Raw genomic sequence first — 22,448 nt, forward strand, 5'->3', positions numbered from 1 at the left:
AAGCTTTAGGGTTAGTCTTTGATTCAAAGACTACTGGGCTTTGGATTCAATGTTGGCACCACTCAAATACCTTTTCCTGTCCACATAAAGCAAAATGGAAAGCTCTTATCTTTGTGTAATTCACTGATTCTTTACTCTGCAAGCCAAGCCTTCTCTGTGGCTTTCTACTGTGCCTAATACTGTGTATCTTTAGGGAAAGAAAAATATGACTGATTTTTCCAAGGAGGCCAGTCTTCTGTATTTGGGGCTACTATGGGCTAACTTGGAAAAGTTTCTTTTCTTGCAAAAGACTCTGACCACGTTGATTGAAGCATGCCCAAAGGCTACAAAAACCACAGTATGATCTGTTACTTTGCCTTCTTTCCCTTTCTCTTCCTCCCTGCTCCCAGTGTAGTGTTCTTCTGTTAATAAGACACTGATTGCATCAGTCGAAACTGTCAAGCCACACTGTAGATATGATTTTAGTGTACAGGGTGAACATGAAGTTTCCCAAGGGATACATTGTTTTCTCTTTTCCCTTGCCTTTATTTCTCAATATAAAATGGTCAATGATTCAGTGAATATGTTTATCATAGTGCATTATGATGTAAACAAGAACTACGACTGCATATTCTAGTACAAGCCAGCTTTGTCACTTTCTAAGCATTTTGGGTGAAATACACCCAACATCTGTCAGATGAGTTGGTCTCCCTGAAGAACTTTTCAAAATTCTCAGAAAAATATTCAGAAATCCCCTTGAAAAAGTTACCTGGAAGCTGAAGCCACTTTATTGAGCACTTTGGATAGGGCAGCACAGTTGCCCTATCATTGTTTCTGCAGGGGTCCTTAGGGTGATCTTGCAGAGAGTAATAGCCAAGACGATTGTGTAGTAATAGAAAACCTTCCTTTTGATAGGACAGAATTGCTTTTTAGGAAGATTTAAGGAAAAGTCTAGAATCCTCTAGATAGTTGTGACTGATTCACTGCTGCCTACCCACCTGACCCACCCATCTTTTGTCATCTTCCCTGTCCTTTCTCCTCCCTCCTTTTCCTTTTTGACTTTTGTCAGCATTTTTAAATGATGAGGAGATAAGAACTGCAAAGGAAGGCAGTTTTCTGACACTAGTGCTGATTATCACTGTAGTTTGACCTTCTGCACTGAGACAATACTTTTGAGCATGCACCTTAGAAATGTGAATGCAGTTTCTGTCTCCAGCTGCCTCCTGATTCTTCTCCTTTCATATTTAGTCAAGTTTCTTTATCTTACTTAATGTATTGCCATGCTTAACTGGAATACATTTTTCCAAGCATTTCTCCATTTGTTTTGTTAACTTGATGCTCTCCCACTGCCATTCCCTTTTCAGGGACCTTTCCTATGAGAACCTGCTCGAACAGGAGGTGAAGACTTGAGTGGACCTCCTGCTTCTCTACTTTGAAGTCCATGAACATTTCTGAGAGTTTGAATTTGAAAGGAACTAAGGGATATACCACTAAAAAGGGGGAGGGAAACTGGTGCAAAAAAAAAAAAAGTTCTCTGGTGTTTGGGTTTATAAATGTGTTTCATAAACAGATGGTGTATCTTACAATAAAAATTCAGGTAGTGGTAAATCTTCTATTTTAAGTGATTCTAACTAATGTAAGAATTACTACAAATTCTGAATGTTTACACTACATGGTGGAAAAGTTAATGTCTAGCTATGCAAAATTAGGCATGTGACAAATGTCAGTGTGTTTGGGTTTCTGTGAGGATGGTGTGTCACTTCAAGCATTCCAGTGACTTTTTATTATTTGTCTTTAATGTTACAGTAGCGAGCAGTCCACTAAAGCCAAAACACAAAAGGAGTTGTTGAAAACTTTACAAGAGCTGAAAGCTCACCTTCCTTCTGAAAAGCGAATTAAAGGCAAATCTAGTATCCTAACAACGTTGAAATATGCCCTTAAAAGCATTAAACAAGTTAAAGGTAATCAAGTACGACACTGCTTAAATAATTATGACCTGGATAAAATTAAACATTTAAATAAGAGTTTAAATGTGGCTGTCTGCTTACAGCTAAGTTTGTTTGAAAACCTCATTAAGCAAATATTTGTCTTCTCGTTTGTGGACTGTTAACTTGGGTTTCTTTGGGATTTAAAGGTTTCTAGTAGATGAATATATTATGATGCTAACATGGGTATTTTAAGGTGGGTATGGGTTACTGATAAGGAAACTCCACTGTAGAACAACTAACTTGGAATACTACCTAGACTTCCCAACTGCCCATTCTGTGCTTATGCCAAAAAAACCACTTGTTCCATTTATTGCTTCCAGGCTATTTATTGATGAGACCTTAAATTCTGACTATAAACTGTTTAATGTTCTCATGTAGCCAGTGAGGAGTATTACCAATTGTTGATGATTAATGAATCCCAGCCTTCTGGACTCAATGTGTCATCTTACACAGTGGAAGAAGTTGAAACTATAACCTCAGAATACATCATGAAAAATGCAGTGAGTATGCTGACACAAGCCTGCAGCGTGTATGTAAAAATGTTTTCTAGAACTGGCATGCCTTCTCCTTACAAGGTTGGAGTTCCTGGCTAGGCCAAAATCTGAAGAAGCTAGCTGTTACCTTCAAGTGTATGTTCAGTAGAAACTTCAAGCTTTACTTTATGAAGTAAAGACTTTGCCAATAGCAGCTCAATTAAAGCTTTTTTTTTTTTTCTGACAGTTAGGTGGGAAATAAGTGAAAATTCTTGGTCTTCTGACTCATACCTCATGCTTAGAGACAATGGTGCGATATATCTCAGTATCCACGTGATGCAGTGCAGTGTGAAATGTGTAAATCATTAGTTGTCATTTTAGAATAGTGGCTAAACTGGGAGAGTATCTCTGTCCAAAGCTTAGTCAAGGCATAGGGTGAGTTGTTTCAGCTAATCCTTATAGTAGGGGTTATTTGTTTCAACAGTTCTTCTTGTTAACGAGACTTAAGTGACCAAAGTGTTTGAACCATTGTGTGTTGTTGTGTCCTCTTCTGTGGTATTTGTCTGGTCTTTGCAACTGTTACAGGCTTATTCTATGATCCAGTGATACTGTCTTCTCTTTTAGATGAGAACAACTAGGATGATCAATGTAGTTTTTAGCAGTAATGACTATCACAGTCACAGGATGATTATTTTATTTTCCTCATTCTCAGTGTTCTATGTTTATTATGGAGTCTTAAACAAGAATTACGTCTAAGTTTATTAGCCTATCTTCCTCTATTTTTTTCTGAAGCCTTTTTCTGAACATATGCAGTCCTGAAATTAATAAAGTAATGGAGAGATGGGGGATGTTCCCTAGCTTGATGTAGGTATTTTTTGTTGTACCTATGAATAATAAAGGTTGCCTGTAAGGTAAAACAAATAGGCAATCTAGAGTATAACTGAGAACTACAAATATCATAAACGTTGCTCAATTGATCTAAAACATGAGTTTGTAAAAACCAGTGTTCTGACGACAGTTCTTAAGTTTGTATATAGTAATGCTGGATTGAGCACTAAAGGTTGTGACGCAGGAAACTCTTCTGTGTTGAGGAAAAAATACAACATGAAATGATGTAAGTGGAATTTGTGTATGGTTGTCTGGAGCTCTTTTTTCACCTGTATGCTCATTACTTTGTCAAGTGGCGTAGAGCACTTTTCATTATGCATTGAATGGATAAAATAAGGTAAACACCTTTTCTCAAAACAGCTAAATTTCATGGGTGTAAAATATGCCTGTGACACTTTCTTGAAACCAAAATGTGTAGTTTTAAAGCTGAAAGTTCTTCATTTCTTAATTTGTGAATTCTGCATCATAAAATATTAGGGAACAATGGCATATTGGTTTAAGGCATGTAACCTGAGAAGATCCTAGTGTATTAATCTTACTACATAGTTCAAAAAGTGTGCTGTATGCATCTGCTTCATAAGGACATTAAATTTATTTTACTGCCCCCTAAACAGATGTGATTTAACTCTTTATTCTGTTTCCTTAATTTTTACTTTGAACTTATTAATGCTTTTATCTTGGTATCTTGTTTTTCTTACTGTCTAAGCAATGTATTATGGATTGAAGAATGTGTTGTTTTTTTCAACTGTCTAAATTTGAGACTTCTTTTTAGGATATGTTTGCTGTAGCTGTTTCTCTGATTACTGGGAAAATTGTCTACATCTCTGATCAAGCTGCTTCTATTCTTCGCTGTAAGAGAGGTTATTTTAAAAATGCCAAATTTGTGGAGTTCCTGGCACCTCAGGATGTCAGTGTTTTCTATACTTCTACTACCCCATACAGATTGCCATCTTGGAATATTTGCAATAGAGCTGGTGAGTGGTCTCAACAGCAGATATTTCTCTGACCTTCCTTCAGTCATGCTGATGCAAGTACTTAAACTGGTTTTTGTAATATCCTTTCATCCTCTCCATCACTTCATGGGAGTACAGTACACACTACTAGAACATCTCTGAACAGTATGAGGTGTATAACATGCTTTTATGAATTGCCAAAGCTTGTCTGTTGGCTAAAAGTTTTTTGATTGCCGCTGTTCATTGATTCCTGGGGTCACTTTTATCCAACTGATGATTGAAAGCAAAGGTATTCATGCTGAAAGTGGATTTGTTTTCAACATTTTCTTGCAATCGTGACCATAATTTTTCTTTAAAAAAACATTCTCCTTAGATATAAGGAGCAAAATATTTTTGTCTTTCTACTTTAAAATATGTACGATTTGAATACTGTACGCCTTGATTACTGTGTAGGAAGATATGTACTTCAGCTAATGTCACTGCAGTAACCAAGTGTAACTGTATATCCTTTTAGCTTTAGGAAAAAGGATGTCAGGCATGCTGATGGTGAAGGATTAGACCTCTTAGGGCACTTGATATTTGTTTGTGAGGGTTGTTTTACTTGTGCAGTGACAGCTGTTGGGAATTGAGAAATAGCTGCCAAATATTCTTAAGCAAACACTTGGAATTCAAAGTCTGCTCTGAATATTTGAAATTCCAATCCCTGTATACTAAGTCTATAAAGTTAAGACAGAGTGAACCATATTCAACTTGAAAAACAGTTAACAATAGATATATACCAAGTACGTTAAACAGGGCAGAAAAGACCTTGTGAAGTCTCTTGTCCGTCAGGTTCAAAAAAGATTCAGTTGTAAACTTTGACCGTGTGATCCTCCTTGTGCATGTTACTTAGTTATGCAATCTATTTTTCCTGAAACATTTTTCTCTAGTTTTATTATGTTTATTATAGATTCATATTTCAAAAATGCAGTAAGCAAAACTATATACTTTATTCCATGTATTGGCAGCCTTAGCTAGTGTTTAGAAGTATTGCATACTGAGGCCTTTGAAAGACCAGAGTTTGGCTACTCTTGAAAAGGAAGGAAATAAACTTAATAGGGGAGGGGAGGAAGGCTTTGCTTAAAATAAATAAATAAAATTAAGTTTGGGATTTGCTGGTGGGTGGGGGCTATGCAGAGGGAGGTTGGCAAAAGTATTTGATCCTTTAGCTGTCCTCTCTAGGAAAGAGGTCTCATTTAGGGGGTCCTGGAGAATCAAACTTTTTTGATCAATGGTGTAAGTTAGTGAAAAAGCTGACAAGTAAACAGTTCAAACTGGAGAACTGTGTAGATATGTTTTTGGCAGAAGACTTAATAAGCAAGCAGCTGTGACTCACACACCAGCCTCAGAAAAGCATAAAATAAAATAAAAAAAAAAGGCTTTGGGGGACTTAAAATTTTTTCAGACTATATTCAGACTATATTGCTTTTAATCCTGTTGGGGAAGAATTACTGTTTTAAACGTCATAACTTCATAGTAATTTGTTACAAAATGTTTAATATTTCTAGAGTCTTCCACCCAGGATTGCATGGAAGAGAAATCTTTTTTCTGTCGCATCAGGTAAAACAGTACTATAATGAGACTTAGCGTTATGCTATGAAACTGCGTTACAAAAGTATTTGACCTTTATAAGAATCATATGTTGTGCAAGTTTTGTATTTTTCCATAATGTGAACATAAGGTAAAACACATGCTTGTCCTCTAGTCATTTAACTTCCAGAAGCTATGCAGGAAACTGCAAAGTGCTTGCAGGAAGTTGCATCTTAGAAGTTAATCAGTCTGAATATTGACCTTTACACTGTGAATGGAGCTGATATGATATCTCACAGGTGCAGAAAGTCTTTACTTCAAGTTAATTAAACTATTCTGTTCAGCATGTGCCACAGATCCTCTTTCATTGTAGAAGACTAATGGCAGATCTTGAATTTATCTCAAATGTCCAGTATAGGTAGATGTATGGGAGTAACTTGGTTTGTCTTTTTTGCTGTCACTACATGCTATATAGTTCTTTTTTTCCTTCTTGCTGCCTGTTGCCTCTCTGGTAGCATTTCTGGAAAGAGAAATTGTGGGTCCTGTTAGTTACTTCTGGAGTAAATAAATGCTTATAATTAAGATATGATTATAGTTTTAAACAAATTAGAATGTTCGACTCCAGAGAGTTGGATTGGATGTATTGTAAAGGTACTGCTGGTGTTACTATAGACTTTTTCTTCTAATTAACGTTGATTCCAAAAGCTTTAGCTTTGTAAAGCTGTGCTGTTACAACCTTATTACTTATATATATATATATATATATATATATAATCTCACTGTGTGAATGGTTATTTTTGCTGTTATGCTTTGTATTGTTGGTAAGTCAGCAACTGTTGTTATAGGTAAGAACCTCTGAGACTGTTGTTTAAAATCAAAATAAATATTGAGTAAAAGGTGGTCTCTCTTAACTTAGGTGATATAGCAGTCTTCATAAAATAAAACTATAGAGCCATCCCTTTGGAGGGTAAAATGGGATTTAATATCAGATTAAGATTAGTGAATCAAAACAACTTTATCATTAAGAAGTGGTTTTTTCTCTTTATCAAACTTCCACGTGTGGGTCTTATTTCAATCAGGAAAGAGGATAATTCTTTATTGTAGTTGGTATGCAAAGGATGCCATCAGAATTAGGTTCTGTTCTACTGAAAATTAAGGAAGCTAAATTTTTGGGTGCCGTTTTAGGGGCTATCATGCAGTCTTTTTGTCATTTAAGAAAATTACAGTAGATTAAAAAAAATTAGTGTGAGATGAATCTGTTGAAATAATTAACTCTGTTCAATTATTAGTGCAGGGAAGGAGCGTGAAAACGAGATTTGCTATCACCCGTTTCGGATGACTCCTTACCTTATCAAAGTACAAGATCCGGAGGTAGCAGAAGACCAGCTTTGCTGTGTGTTGCTTGCAGAAAAAGTGCATTCTGGTTACGAAGGTAATCCTTTCAGTGGACAAAGAGTAATTTGGTTTCATGAAATTAAGAACTGTTCTGTTTTACTACAGGAATTTCTATGCAGTTTGTCAGTTTAACAACTGAATTTCAGTTTAAGAAAGCTAACTTGCACGAGTACTGTCAGTGATCTCACGTTTTATTAAAGTGCAAGATAACTGATTTGGTTCTCTGCCCTTGCTGATAGTCTGTGAGCTAGCAAGCTGCTTTTCTACGTGCTCTTATGCAAACTTTTAGACTTCACTCAGCATTTAATTGAAACTTGCAGCTTGAACTACTGTATGTATGCAAAAAAATACTTTTTAATCTGCTTTTTTTTCTTTCAGCACCCAGAATTCCTCCTGACAAAAGAATTTTTACAACTACACACACACCAACCTGTTTGTTCCAGGATGTAGACGAGAGGTAAATTACTAAATACTAGTTTTCACATGTAGTGATAAGCAACCTGTCCAGTAACTTTTCAGTTTACTGTACAGGGCTTAATAACTGGGTTAAAATTTTGTGTAACTACCAATAAGTTGTTTAACTCAGGAAAGGTACATCTCCCAGTTTTCATTAAGACCACACTGTAATGCATTTTCACACTTGAAGTGGAAAACTGTTTGACTGCTAACAACTTGTTCTTCTATTTTACTTCTGTCTGGGGCAAACCTGGATATAAATTCAGTCAGTGAAACCCACTGCCAGGAATACTCCTATGCCAGCAAGCGTGACCCATCTGAGACTTCTATTTTTATTTAAGTCTGCTCAAACTATTAGCAAACAATATTCTGCTGTCACTTTCTGCTGGCCAAGGTACAGTTAGAGGCGTGTCTTTTAAATATAACATTAGAACATCATGTTAAAAAAACATTCTGTGTTCAGAGATGAAATTGTTCAGATTCTGCTGGCTGAAGGTTTCATGTTGCATTGACAGTCATGGAAGCTGATTAGTGTTAGTGCATATGAAACTACCCATGTTTCAGAGCAGAGCCAAATAAGGTGCCTGTGATATCAAGGCATAAAAAGAGGTTCAGAAACTAAGGTGCAAACCAGGCTTTCCCTGAGTCTTTGGGACTGCTTTTGCCTATGACCTGTCAGAGGATGTTTAAGTGATGGAAACTTGAGGTCTATGAAAAGAACGGAAGATATTCCTTCAAAAAGAGTTGGGGACATAGGCTAAATAGGAGTAGTTATTATAAAGCTCTTAAGGACAGGGTTGTACTTTGAAATATCATAATACTTTGAAGGACTTTGAGAATTAGCTTGTTACTGAGCTGAAAATGGAGGCTTCCTTTTCCTGCTATTTTATTTCCCTTGTTTTATGTCAGATTGTATTCGTGATGGTTTTTGATACATGATGTGTAGGATTTTAATTTTTTTCTCCTTAGTGAAAACTAAGTTGGCTACAATAATAGCATCTGAATTCTGAGATAAATCCCTCATTCCTAGAAGCTACTGGATCATTCTTTAGCTTCCTATTCATCTGACAAGCAAGCCCAGCTCAATCTCTCTAATTATAGGTCTTACAATCTAGATCCTTGACTCTTCCACTGACCTTCATATTGGTCTAAAAACGTGTAGTTTTTATGCATTGAAGTGACTGAATTTGCTTCTTTATAACTAAAGCAATAAATAAAAGTTTAAAATTTGATGCCCTAAGAGAGTAAGTGCTCTCTGTTCCAGCACAGGTTTTCATAAAACAGGTAGCAAAGAATAGGAACAAAGCAAAGAAAGAACAACAACAAAAACATGTTTACTTCTTTTTACAACTTTATTTGAGGAACAACTTTATTTTGAGGAAGTCCTTTCTAATTGAAGTCATTTTGAGTTGATAGGTATTTTCAACTCCTTTAGCCGTATAACTTTTTTTTGCTGCTTTGACCTTGGCAGTGTTTTTAATTGTCATTGTTTCAAAATGGTAGTATTTGGTATGAGCTGTCATGCCAGTTCCAGCTTTTTGAAGTTGTTGCTGTAGATCATTCACAAGCTTTTAAGTCTTATTACTGAAGCAATTAGTTAACTAACAAGGCATAAGTTGCTCTCCTTGTTTTTCTCTGAATATCTCAGCCTCTTTACCAGAAGGGTATGTCATCTCTTTTGTGGAACTGATCTAATTTCAGTGGGTTTGAAAGTGCAGTGTCGAAGGCATTTGTTCCATAATGTTTGTGAGTTCCAATACAATGCAGTTTTGTCTGTTGTGCACTAGGGTTAAGTTCTTCATTAAAGGCATTCAGATAGCTGAACATCGTACTGCTCCCCAGGCCTTCATCAGCAACTGGGGCAGGGGAAGGGTATGCATCACTGTGAGTTTACAAAGTGACTTGGTGTGTGGCAGCTTCTTAAATGTTACTGAGTAGTAGTGACTTGATGTATTTTATATTTACCAAAGCATATTTTTGGAGGTTAGCTTTCAGGATAAGGTACAAAATGACATTCATGAACTTTCATTCTTTTTCCTTAATGCTTTAAATGATCGCTTAAGGTGATTTCATCACATAAACTAGTTCCTCATGTCATTAGAAGAGGTTACTGTGCAGGAATTCAGGAATATTACTTTTATTTTTTTATTCTAATCAATAAGCTTGCTTCTTTGCAGCTCCTTTGAGTTAAACTCTTAACCTGCCTGTGAGAAAGTTTTCTTGATCACTAGTCAGCTACCAGTTGCTAGTTTAGCTACAGAAATCCTGTGTGAACCTTAGCATTGGCTTGCAGCCCGTAGATCAGGGCTATTTGCTTTCGTGAGAGTTGTATAAGATTAAACTTTATTAATGTTTTTTTAAATTCAGGGTACTCATCCTGTAGAGCCTAGGCAGCATAAGAAAATACAGGAGACCTGCTGTAGCAGATTTCTAAACGCTTTGCTCAGTAATACTACAAAACAACCAAAACAAAAAACAATGCCTTGCTCGAAGAGGGGTACTGCTATTAAGCTGGTACTGGTATGGCACCCCAAATTTAAATTTAAAATTGTTCATTCTTTTTCTAGGAAAAAGCAAGTAAAACTTATTTTTTTAAGTGCTTTCATTTGAAGTATACTTTTATTCTGCTTGATTTAATTAAAAAAAAGTCTTTATTTTTCTTTCCCCAGAGCGGTACCTCTATTGGGATACCTACCTCAGGACTTAATAGGAACACCAGTCTTGGTGCATCTTCACCCAAATGACAGACCCTTAATGCTAGCAATTCACAAGAAAAGTATGTGGTCTCTTTTCTGTGGCAAAAATACTCTATTTCTAAAAGTAAATAGTAACAGCTACAAAGACCTCAGCAAGTAGGAGGTGAAAAAATTTCTGCAAGTAATTAAATATTGAAGTATTCCTTTACAACTTGATTCTTAATGTAAATTGATGAAAGTAAGAAATCACTCAATTTCATGTTTGGTGAAAATGAGGTGAAGCATGTCTGCTGTAAACAAATTGACTGTACTTGAATATTTCATACATAAACAAAATTGTGCTGAGAATGCAATGATAGAATTTGTCATATTTTAAATGGTAGTCTGTGTTATTTTGTAAATAGTCAAAGAGAAGAAAGACATTCAGGCCAAGTTAATTTGTTAATCTATGGAAATGTACAGCTCTCTCTTCAATCACTGTGACAACTCTGAATCGTTAAGTAGAACAGTGTAAATATTAAACTGACTTTTTAAATCATTCATTACAGTTCTTCAGTATGGAGGACAGCCTTTTGACTATTCACCAATCAGGTTTTGCACTAGAAATGGAGATTATATAACCATGGACACTAGCTGGTCCAGTTTCATCAATCCTTGGAGTCGAAAAGTTTCATTTATCATTGGAAGACACAAAGTTAGGACGTAAGTCAATAAACAGTTGTTTTTAAATTTTCTTTTTCCTTGGAATCATAAGGTGATTCTTAAAAGGATTTAAGGGATTTACAGGGTGAGGGGGCAGGAATAATGCAAATTGTTTCCTTTTTACATTTGTGTTTGGTGATACAGTAACTGCTTTAAGCAAAGGAAACTTGACATACTTCAAACTTGGTCAGTACTGTCAAGAGTTGCTTAAGGAGAGTCGTACACAAAGTGAGTAAGGATATGTCTTGTGAGATTCAAACATCATAGGTATAATAGAATGTATAGAGATCCTTATATAGTGATGGTAAATTGAAGGTGTGCTCTGCAACTGAAGTACTTGAGTTTGTAATGGACTGGCCTATGTTTGGTTTATACAGGGGTCCCTTAAATGAAGATGTCTTTGCTGCTCCCAACTATACAGAGGACAGAATCCTTCACCCTAGTGTTCAGGAAATCACAGAGCAAATATATCGGCTGCTATTGCAGGTACAGCATCTGCTTTAATGACACACTTCTGATTTCCCACTGAAGAAAGGGCATTTACCTTCGTGTGAATTTTGTATAGCTATGTTCTACTGTACTGGGATTTGTCTGCAATCCTGGAAATTATTTATACTCATGATTACCAGACATGACTTACTGAAGTGTGTTAAAGCTCCAGTTGGTGTTTTATGGATTTTGTGCAGCTATGGAATCTTCACACAGAAAACAAACAAATACCCCACAAAACTCCCCACCCCCAAAAAAATCCTTTTTCATCTCACATTTCATTGGTAATGAATTAGTAATTTCATCTCACAAATCATTGGTAATGATTTCATTTGTGTTGAAAGCCGGTGTGCAAATACGTGTGTGTGTGTGTGTATATTTTTATATATATATATACACACATATATACTGTTGTTTTTAACAGCCTGTACACAACAGCGGATCCAGTGGCTATGGAAGTCTAGGTAGCAATGGCTCACATGAGCACTTAATGAGTGTGGCATCCTCCAGTGACAGCACAGGAAATAATAATGAAGACACTCAAAAGGATAAAACAGTAGGTTTTTACTTTTTTATTCAAGTATGAGATACAAAACTTCTAAGTGGCTTTCTAACTTTTTTTAGCATAACTCTCTCAAATTAGAGATGAGAGGAGGTATAAGGAGAAAGTCGTCATTTGTTTATTTCCGACAGAAAGCTTTTTCCGTATTAAACATTGCTGGTATAAATGAAGTCTCAGGGTACTGAAGCACAGTTGTAGGTATGAAAGTAAGTGTGTATAAAAAAAAAAAAAAATTAAACCTGGGCAGTGTGTTAACATATCCTAATACCTATTTTGTTATATGCTTGTTCTGGGAAAAACAACTGGATATTTGAAAACAACTTCTTTTGGGAGGTGAAAGTCTGTACCTCTTGTTTTCCCAAGAGAAACTACAAAGATAAAATGCAGTGGTAACGGTTTTATGCTGCAAAAATGTCGAATAATATAGAATGAGAATTTATTTTTTTGCTTAACATTTAACTTTACAGGTCAGTGTTTCATCCAGTTGATAGTAGCTGGATGTAGATAGTAGAGATGTAGCTTTTTTAAATGTAATTAGTCTGAACAAAACAGCAGAGTTAAATTTGTGCCTACATTTATCAGAACTATTCCATAGGCAAAGTAAACACTGAATGTGGATGCAGTCAAAGGAACTGCACTATCTTCTAAAGTCTTTTTGGCATTTCTGTTAGTCTTCCCAAATGCTGTGTTTGATTTCTGAAAGCTAATTTTTTCCTTTACTTAATTATATTGTTCATAGGCTGAATCTCCTGAACTTGATTTATGTTTCTATGATCAGGCATGGCAGACTGCTGTGCTTGCCAAGGTGGTCACTTTTGCTGGCTTTCAGTTCTTAAACACTAGCATCTTGAGCAGGTGAAGCTTCTGGAATTTTTGTTTCACAGATGAATTGCTACATTTCAGAGCTTTGTAGAAAAAGAGGCCTCCTATTTTGAGGGGAATAAATACTTCTCTCTCCCCTACTGTTTCTACAGACAGTTACGACTACTATAGCATAATGTTGTAACATCCTGTCAGTGCCTGATTAAACTTCTACTGCAAGAAGTTGTGTCTTTGCATTAATATTTTATATACCAAGTGATACTGTTTTCTTCTGAAGTCTTACTTGTACTGTTTCTTTATATTGTCCTATCAAAATCATTCAACCATATGAAACAAAATACAGAGTAATTGTATATAAGAAACTATTTTACGTTTTTGCTCTCTAGTTCCTAAAATTCCGCTTATGCTCAATAAAATCCTATACATCAGGACTTCTCTCATGATCAGACTAACTGTAAAGTAGAAGTTAACTAAGGTTAGATTTCGCCTTACTGAGGAATTGCTATGCATGAAGCAATTTCATAATAACTGTTTTTAATGACCTGCTTTCAGATTGGTCAAGATGCCCGGAAGGTCAAAAATAAAGGACAACGTATTTTCACCGACAGTAAAACAAAACTGGAACATAAGAGAGAGCCTTTTGCAGGTAAGACGCTAGCAAGTTAACTAAGTGTTAGTTTATTGCGATGGTATGTGGTGTAATGTGAGAGTAGGGGCTTTTCTAACTTCACTCTAATGAGATTTAATTGATAAAAGTGCTGGGTTTATGTATTATATTGTCCTTAGTCTCTGCACTGTGTTCTGGAAAACATGCGACTCAGCTGTCTGAATTGACAGTGACATAACATATGGTTAAGGCATGTACTAGAGCTGTTGTTTTGAAGTACCTTAACTGTAGTTCCTCTTGTTCTACCAGTCAAATATGTTTTTTCTGTTAGGTAGAGGAAAAAGTTATGGATGTTGTCTTCCCTTTTTGCACGTAACTTCAGGAATTTTTAAGTTGATAAATAAAAACCTTCCTGATCAGGTTTAAATCTTGTAAACACAAACAGTAACTATTTTTGCACTAGTGTTGTCCTCATACTGAGTGTGTTTCATCTATAATGATCTCTGTTCTTCTGTATGTATTGTCTGTTCCCTTTCGATCCATCAGCTGAACTAAACTTCAGACCTCTAAGAACCCGTAAGAACAGGGAGGGTATTTACACAATATTAACCTACTAGGTCACAAACTTCTTACTGCTTTGCAATGGTTAAGTTCTGACTTATTACTAAGTTCTCATTTATATGTATTTCTTACTGTTTTACTGATGTTTTAGGGGAAATTCCAAGGATTAATGCTGTGATTGCATAATAACTATCTCTTAACAGAAAAACAAAGTGGTCCTGGTGGTCAAGTGAAAGATGTGATAGGAAAGGATACTACAGTCACAGCTGCTCCTAAAAATGTGGCTACTGAAGAATTGGCTTGGAAGGAGCAACCTGTGTATTCTTATCAACAGATTAGCTGTTTGGACAGTGTCATCAGGTAAGGAACCACTGTGTAAATTACCATTGATCTGTAGACTTAAGACCTGCATATCTAATATTGCTAAATCCTTTTATTTTAGATACTTGGAGAGTTGTAATGTGCCTGGTACAGCAAAAAGAAAATGTGAACCTTCTTCAAGTGTGAATTCTGGCGTTCATGAACAAAAAGCAGCTGTCAATGCTATACAACCCTTGGGAGGTATCTCTATGTTACAACTTCAGTTTTTTGCTAGCAGCCAGTTGAATGTTACTTCTTGTCAAAATAACGACAGGTGTAGCTTAGGGATGACCTTAGCCATTTTCTTAACATTACGTGTTGATAATCTAACTTTAATGTTAAAAGTTTTCCCTAGAATTAAAATACTTAGTTAATTGAATATCACATCTGACTGTAGATGTAGTAAGCCTGTTTATACTACACCAAATACATCAGGATTTGCAGTTTTAGGGCTTGAATCATTACCACATGTGAAAACTTCATTTCACAGTCAGTACTTCTAGGAACAACCAGCTGAAGACCCTGTCTGCTGATTAATTGCAGCAAGAATTCTGTTTTTTTAACTGTGCATATTTCACTTCTGTTTCTTCTCTGTGGGAATTTTTTAAAAAGGGATAAAAGGGGTAAAATGCTTTTCTCAGTGCTGTGTGAGGTGTAAGAACTCATTTGAAAGGAATTGTCCAGCCATGGAATAACAATGGGGATTACTGAGGATAGGTACCTACAAAGTCTGCCGAAGAAAACGTAAGTTCATTTGTTAGGACTTAGTTGTAACATTTGATATGGTCCATGTCTGGATGGGGAGCTAAAGTGGAAAAGGCAACTGGTTGGTTAGTACAAGAATTGAGAGATTAGTAGAGAAGTACACATAAACAAGCTACTTGTTGATTTAGCCTCCTCATTATATGAGGCTGGAAGGGGCTGACTAGCAGAGTTTCTTAAAAATTGGTCTTGGGAATTATTATATCAAAAGGAAATATTGATAAGCTTGAAGAAAAATTCTAACGTAGTTTTTAGAATACAGTTGGAAGATATAATCGGTATACAGAGGAACAAAGTATCCTTTAGAAGGAATTGAAGGGCCTTGAAGTAGAGAGGAAGAAGCAGTGGAACTCGCATCATGCGGTTAAGAATGCAGTTTCTGCTGTCATCTGGAGTCTTTGCAGCCCTAGTTGGTAGGAAAGGATGTAGGTTCACTAGCTTCTTGGTGTGCTGATGATTGCAAATGACCAAGTCACTAGCATACGCTAGTCAAGAAAAAGGCAAACTTTAGGTCTTACAATGTAAGTTACACTCAGTATTTGTACTAAAGAAGGAATGTTTTGATGCTGTTTTGAGGCATTGGTATGATGTGCTGGATTACTGTTTATAGTTTTCAGGTGAGAAAACTTAAGTAGGCAGATATTCAGAGCAAAGCTTAGCATCTGCTGGCTAATTACCAGGTAATGAGAGATTAGTATAGAACAAGATGGGAGCTGGGAGGGACATAATCTTAGGCTGGAGGAGGGTTGAAACTTCCAAAGTCATACCATCAGAGATGGATAAAGCCCAGGAAAGATCAAGAAGTCCTTCCCTGACAAGATTTGGTTTGTCTGCGTGAAAGTAGAGGATGGGATTTGGTTGCTCAGAAGTCATCCTATTCCTAAAACATTCTTGGTGGATTCTGTGAAATCAAGTAAAATGCTCATTTTGTGTTTTGTCAAGCACAGTTCAGTCTCAGCTGTTCTGCAGCCATAGCAACATAGTACTTATTTGCAATGTATAAATACATGTATTTTTTTCTTTTTAAATAGGCCCTACTGTGTTGAAGGCATCTGGCAAATCAAGTAGTCCCCCAGTAGTTGGTGCTCACTTAACTTCTTTGGCTTTACCTGGCAAGCCTGAAAGCGTTGTATCACTCACAAGTCAGTGCAGCTACAGTAGTACCATTGTTCATGTTGGAGACAAAAAAACACAACCTGAATTAGGTATGATTTTTGCTAGTATGTCATCTCCAAAAAGGTGATTGCTCATAAGTTTAAACTTCAAACACTGGAACACGTAGAACCTACTTGTGACTTACATTTTCTTATATCTAAGATGTTCTTAGGGAAATGGAATAAACAGAAACAGAATTTGTATCTTAAACTTACTGAGAAATTAGTACAAATTATAATAGCTTAAAGTGAATTTCCAGAGCTTTTCTTTATCAAGGTTGTTTTTTCCCTTCTGTTTCTGTAGAAATGATAGAAGATGGTCCGAGTGGAGCAGAACTCCTAGATAGCCAACTTCTTGCACCTCCATCCAGCTCTGTGCATGTAAATCAGGAAAAGGAGTCATTTAAAAAACTGGGACTTACAAAGGAAGTCCTTGCAGTGCATACACAAAAAGAAGAGCAGAGCTTTTTGAACAAGTTCAAAGAAGTAAAGAGATTTAATATTTTTCAGTCCCACTGCAATTACTACTTACAAGATAAACCCAAAGGACGGCCTGCTGAACGTGGTATGGCAATACTTCTCACGATTAAAAAGTAGCCTTTATATAGGCAGTGAATCCTGTTGAGATGATGCTTGCATTTTTAGCTGTATTGTGGAACCACAAGGAATAGTGACAGTTCTGTACTATGTTTAAGTCCATAGAGAAATTCTGGTGACAGTCTTGCTTTGAAGATTATATTAGAAGCTATATTCTGCTCTTAACTTACGCTTCAGTAACTTATGTTTAGTTATCTATTCATTATATTACTACTGTTATGCATTTACTTTCAAGGGACAAAAAGACACACTTTAGAATGTTTTCCTTCCTGTGTTTGTGCTTGTATTTTCTTTATTCTCTTGCTGCTCATTTCCTTCTGCCTTTCTATCTTTTTTTTTCCAGCCTCTTTGGTTTACATCCAGTTTCTCCCGTTGCAATATCATGTCATAGGTGAAACAGTCTGGTTGGTTGCCATTAAGCTAATAATGTGATCAGCGGCAGATGGAAATGGAACAGACTAGCTGTAATAGTGAGACTAGTTTTGTTAGGGCTAGGAACTCAGGATGGCATTTTTAGAAGAGCTTGATACTGACCTGACTCTGTTTCCATTTCAGTCCTGACTTAGAACTGAAGTCAGATACTGCTGAGCATTTGTTTGTTTTTGTTTTTTTTCCTCCCCCATGATTCTTTTCTTATCTTTGTTTTGATATAAATAGTTATGCAAGTCCTTGACATAGGAAACCTTCTCTGGAACAACTTAGTCCTGTGTTCTTTATTCTTGCTAAACTTTCAGACGGTCTAAGTAAGCTTTAGACAAACTTAAAGCTTGTGCAGCTTTTAGATATTTAAATGTTTAGATATAAAAGATACTTTATGGATTTCCTCATCTCTGTAATGAGAGAACTGATAGCCTTCGCCTAGGGAAGAGTTGCTCGGTGCAGGCTTCTAAAATAAGGTTGGTTCCATGCTTTTCTTCCTAAGGTTTGTAAAGGTAGCATGTTCTTTCCCCTTAGAAAAATATTTTGTGTGTACTTTCTCTTCTGTGCCACTTTTTCGTCACCTTCTTAGTTACAGACCTGTGTGACCGTAACTCTCTAGAAGTGCTTTCAGTTCTCTTCTACTGCTTTCATTGAATTGCTGAAGTGATTGGAGTGGCTCCTTTGTATTGATTGGGTGACATGTTTGAGCCTCAACTGATGCACTGCTATTCTTTCTTTTTTTATTTCCCCCATGGTGTGTCAGCATGATTTACCTTGCCCAGTGTGCTCAGCTCTTGTGCTAGAGGTAAAAGAGTGAGCCTGATCTGTTCCCAGATCCTTCCATTTGGGTAAACTAAGTCCAGAACTACAAAGAACTACAATTTTGAGCAACTTTTTGGGATGCCAAACCACAGAGAATCTCTAAGATTTCCAGTGGGACGCTTCCTGATGCAGGCTTTTTTCCTTCAGGTGGTCGTGGACAAAGAAATGGCACTTCTGGAATGGATCAGCCTTGGAAGAAAAGTGGAAAAAACAGGAAGTCAAAACGCATTAAACCACAGGAATCTTCAGACAGTACAACTTCTGGAACTAAATTTCCCCATCGGTTTCCTCTTCAAGGCTTAAATACTACTGCTTGGTCACCGTCAGACACTTCACAAGCAAGCTATTCAGCCATGTCTTTTCCCACCGTTATGCCTGCATATCCCCTTCCTGTTTTTCCAGCAGCAGGGACTGTGCCACCAGCTCCTGAGACTTCACTCTCTAGTTTTAATCAGTTGCCAGACTCTGGAAATACTTGCCCTATGCAACCATCCCAGTTCTCTGCCCCCCTCATGACACCCGTCGTAGCTCTTGTGCTCCCCAACTACGTGTACCCAGAGATGAACAGTAGCTTACCTCAAACGCTTTACCACAGCCAAGCCAACTTTCCTACCCCATCTCCTTTCTCTTCACAGACAGTATTTCCAGCACAGACACCATTCAGTACTCCCAGCCCTTTCCCGCAACAGGCATTTTTTCCAACACAACCATTCCATTATAATGCACCAGCAGAAAGTGAAAAGGTTCCTGCCACAGAGACACGAAATGAGCCATCCCGTTCTTGCACTCCACAGTCAGTGGGTGCTCAAGACCAGGCTTCTCCACCTTTATTCCAGTCAAGGTGTAGTTCTCCTCTGAATCTTCTGCAACTAGAGGAAACCACAAAAACTGTGGAAAGTGGAGCTCCTGCGGGTTTGCATGGAGCTTTAAATGAGGAAGGAGCCATAGGCAGCAAAATTGTGACAACTGATGACTGCAGTGGAAAGGGATCCCTACCAGTAAGTATGCTGATGGGTTTATGGTGGGTTTTGTTTTCTTCTTTCAAAGTCTTGGTGCTCTGAACATATCTGAGGTTGTTAATATGTACAGATGCCTAAAAATGATTCTTTTTTCCTTCTTCTGTTTCCTTGTCTCTGGTACATTGTTTTCAAAACTATCACTTTGTGGTCCTTATTTTTTAATGATAGTAATCAGTCTATAATCCCCAGAGATGGACTCACAATTGTAGTTAGTAAGCTTGAATTTCAGCAGATTGAATTAAAAGTGAGATCCAATCATTAGAATAATGTTAACCTTTAAAAATTAAAACAATGTTGTTTTCCTAAAGTTACACGAGAAACTTGGAAATGAATCCTAAAATAGTTGTTATTTTTTAATATGAATACAAATATGCCAATTGGAAGTCATTTGAAATATTATTTGAAATATACTTCAAATCATTTGTGCACTTTATTTTTTTAGTGTTTAACAAAGTTTTGGGCTAGTGAATTTGTGTGAAGGGGGGAAATGATCTGTAACTGGTTTTGAAAGAAGCTAATGTAAATAAAATCACCTCTTGTTTACAAACAGCTAGGCAAAGTAAAGAACCAATGAATTGTTGCTTGCAGATACTAGTAATTCCTTTGTTTTACCTAGGGTTCTAAAGCTGTACTAAGCTATTCGGTAACTTCAGCTTTTTTCCCGTCTTGTTTAAATTTGATGGATCAGTTTAACATAGTCATATGGAAACCTCAGATGGAGTACTGTCTGTAAAGGTTTCTATAACGGTGATGATGTGGACTAATTAATTAGTGTTGTCTAAAGATTCCACAGGGTATCTTTTTAATGAAGTCACTGGGATGCAACCGAAACCTTTTGGAGTGCCTCCTTCCTCCCTTCTGCTTTTCTGCTTGTGGTTTACAGCTGTTCACTGCATGTGATAACATAGTTACAGAGTAGAACTTGGTTCACTGCTGATAAAGGAAAGCAGGTGTTGGAAGGCTTTATTTATAGGCATGCCTGAGATCTAAACTGCAGCAATTAGTCAAAAGCATCATTAGTGTTGATGCTAACAGATTAGATGACTTTGCTGTGTAGTCTGAGTCATAAGCATGTACCTACACTAGAAATTGTAAAGGAGAAAGAAGGAAAAACTTATGAACGTGCTTGTTCACCCCACTGAAGAACATTCACATCTTCCATTTAGATCTCTGCGTTTAACTTCTTTCTGTGGTTGGTTTCTAGATGATTTATTTTACCTAATATTCTTGATATTGATTCTTAATGGGGATGAATAGCGGGAGAACAGAGAGAAATGGAGTTTGTGTTTTCCAGTGGAACTTCCAAACTTGATTGACAGAGCATAAAAACTTACTACTTTCTGTTATTGAGTGCTTGCTGTATCATGATCTTGAGAACAAATATTTTTTTAAACGAAAACAATGTTTTGTATCATACAAATCATGCAAATGCCATTTTCTGAGAAATTTCTCAGTGATATATGCATCCAGTGCCTTATTGTGGACTGAAGTATTCTGTTTGCTATATGACATCTCTGAAAGCTTAGTGATAAGCACTTCTGACTCGTGCTTTGGTAACAAAGTGCTTCTGTGACAGTCTGTAGTTTACAGCATGCTCTCAGATGCCACTACTGGATTAAAAGAAGCTTGGTAACAAAATAATACTAATAATTTTGGTGGTACATTCTTTTGAATTTCCTCGAAAGGCTAGTTCCCATTCTTTAGAAACCTGGAAAGTGTTACTTTCTTAATTTCTTATCACTTGAACATGAGGGCAAGACAGACATTTGTTCAGGAAAGCATTAAGGATATAGCTGAAGCTAGTTCTCACTGCTGGTATGTATTTTGCTAAATTCTTTGTCAACATTAACTTTGAATATTCCATAAAAGTGGGGTAATGTGTGGGTATTCCATAAAATTGGGGTAAGTGGGGCAGTGCTGTAACTGCTTGCTTAAAAAAAAAAAAACATCAGTATAGTTGATGCTCTTTCCCTTAAACATACAAATTGTCTTAGGAAGCTTGCGTCTGGGAACAACTACCTTTTCATGATGTATTGAGAGTAATAAGTGAAGGACTGTTCATGCAAATATTTGAGGTAGATTATAGTAGGAGCAACCAACCGCTAGTATGTCTTAGCGGATTTGGCTGAATTTTGAGTAGTCCAGGACAGTAGGGGCTGTCAAAACTGAGTACCAGATGCCTTCCTTATTAAACAGTGAGTTTTCATTTTTTTAAAGAGAAATTGTATTGAAATATCTATCTTCTGGAAGGGACCACATGTCAGCCAACCAGTCCCCTTCATTATTCCTCAGTTGGTCTTGGCATATGTTACCGATTGTTGTCTGTCTTTGAATAACTAAACATATGAGATTATGAAGCGAAGTGTATTCATACTAAATGTAAGCAATTAGCAATGAAATAGCCTTAATTTTATTTGCTTTTTGTGTTTTTGTTTCCCTCCATTTCCTGTCACCAGGCTGAATCTCCAATGGATGCTCAAAATAGCGATGCACTCTCCATGTCCAGTGTCCTGCTTGACATTTTACTTCAAGAAGATGCATGTTCAGGCACTGGCTCAGCTTCGTCAGGGAGCGGTGTATCTGCAGCTGCTGAATCTCTAGGGTCTGGTTCTAATGGCTGTGACATGTCAGGGAGCAGAACAGGTAACACTGGCAATGAATACTCCTGACATTTTAGAAGAGTTGGGGCATGATGCACTACAAACATAACGTGAACATTGAGTGCTTTATGGGAAAAATCTTTCCTGTCTTTAATCCTCATTGCACAATTTATTCCTGATTTCTTTTATCACATCACGTGATGGTTTTTCTACTATGCTTGGTTTACAGTATAAAACTTCTGAAGTTTTTGCATATGTAAAATAGCCAGTAAAATTTTGCATAGGTATGATGGAGTAATGAAGGGAAACGTATTCCTTGGTGTTTCACTTCAGACTTTTTTTAGTTTAAATTAATTATTCTATTGTGATTTAATAGAGATTTAGCTTTAAAATTCATGTTTTAAAAACAAAGCAGTTACCTAAGGGGGAAGGGGAATTTCGTCTGTTTAAAAATGAAATAAAATGGTTGTTATATTTAGACTTTTAGTTCTCTTTAACCTACTCTAGCTTGGAAAATATTCAAACAATCCATGTTATTTGAAAATTTATAACGAAGCTTTAAAATTATTTTTAA

At 36.6% G+C, this 22,448-nt stretch overlaps 1 protein-coding gene across 15 annotated transcripts in view; it reads left to right on the top strand.

Moving 5' to 3' along the window:
- PER2 (period circadian regulator 2) overlaps positions 1–22,448 on the top strand; it is a 47,391-nt gene that overhangs the window by 19,468 nt on the left and 5,475 nt on the right. For all 15 annotated transcript variants that reach the window (XM_050712447.1, XM_035544444.2, XM_035544446.2 and 12 more), the window contains 17 exons: positions 1,786–1,940; positions 2,346–2,467; positions 4,101–4,302; positions 5,829–5,880; positions 7,140–7,282; positions 7,624–7,702; positions 10,371–10,477; positions 10,946–11,099; positions 11,477–11,585; positions 12,013–12,144; positions 13,525–13,618; positions 14,344–14,500; positions 14,583–14,701; positions 16,294–16,467; positions 16,721–16,981; positions 18,403–19,253; positions 21,731–21,917. In XM_050712447.1, the coding sequence (XP_050568404.1) occupies positions 1,786–1,940; positions 2,346–2,467; positions 4,101–4,302; positions 5,829–5,880; positions 7,140–7,282; positions 7,624–7,702; positions 10,371–10,477; positions 10,946–11,099; positions 11,477–11,585; positions 12,013–12,144; positions 13,525–13,618; positions 14,344–14,500; positions 14,583–14,701; positions 16,294–16,467; positions 16,721–16,981; positions 18,403–19,253; positions 21,731–21,917 (3,098 nt within the window). The remainder of the gene's footprint in view (positions 1–1,785; positions 1,941–2,345; positions 2,468–4,100; positions 4,303–5,828; positions 5,881–7,139; positions 7,283–7,623; positions 7,703–10,370; positions 10,478–10,945; positions 11,100–11,476; positions 11,586–12,012; positions 12,145–13,524; positions 13,619–14,343; positions 14,501–14,582; positions 14,702–16,293; positions 16,468–16,720; positions 16,982–18,402; positions 19,254–21,730; positions 21,918–22,448) is intronic.

Source organism: Cygnus atratus, chromosome 9, assembly GCF_013377495.2.
Source record: "Cygnus atratus isolate AKBS03 ecotype Queensland, Australia chromosome 9, CAtr_DNAZoo_HiC_assembly, whole genome shotgun sequence".
NCBI lineage: Eukaryota > Metazoa > Chordata > Aves > Anseriformes > Anatidae > Cygnus > Cygnus atratus.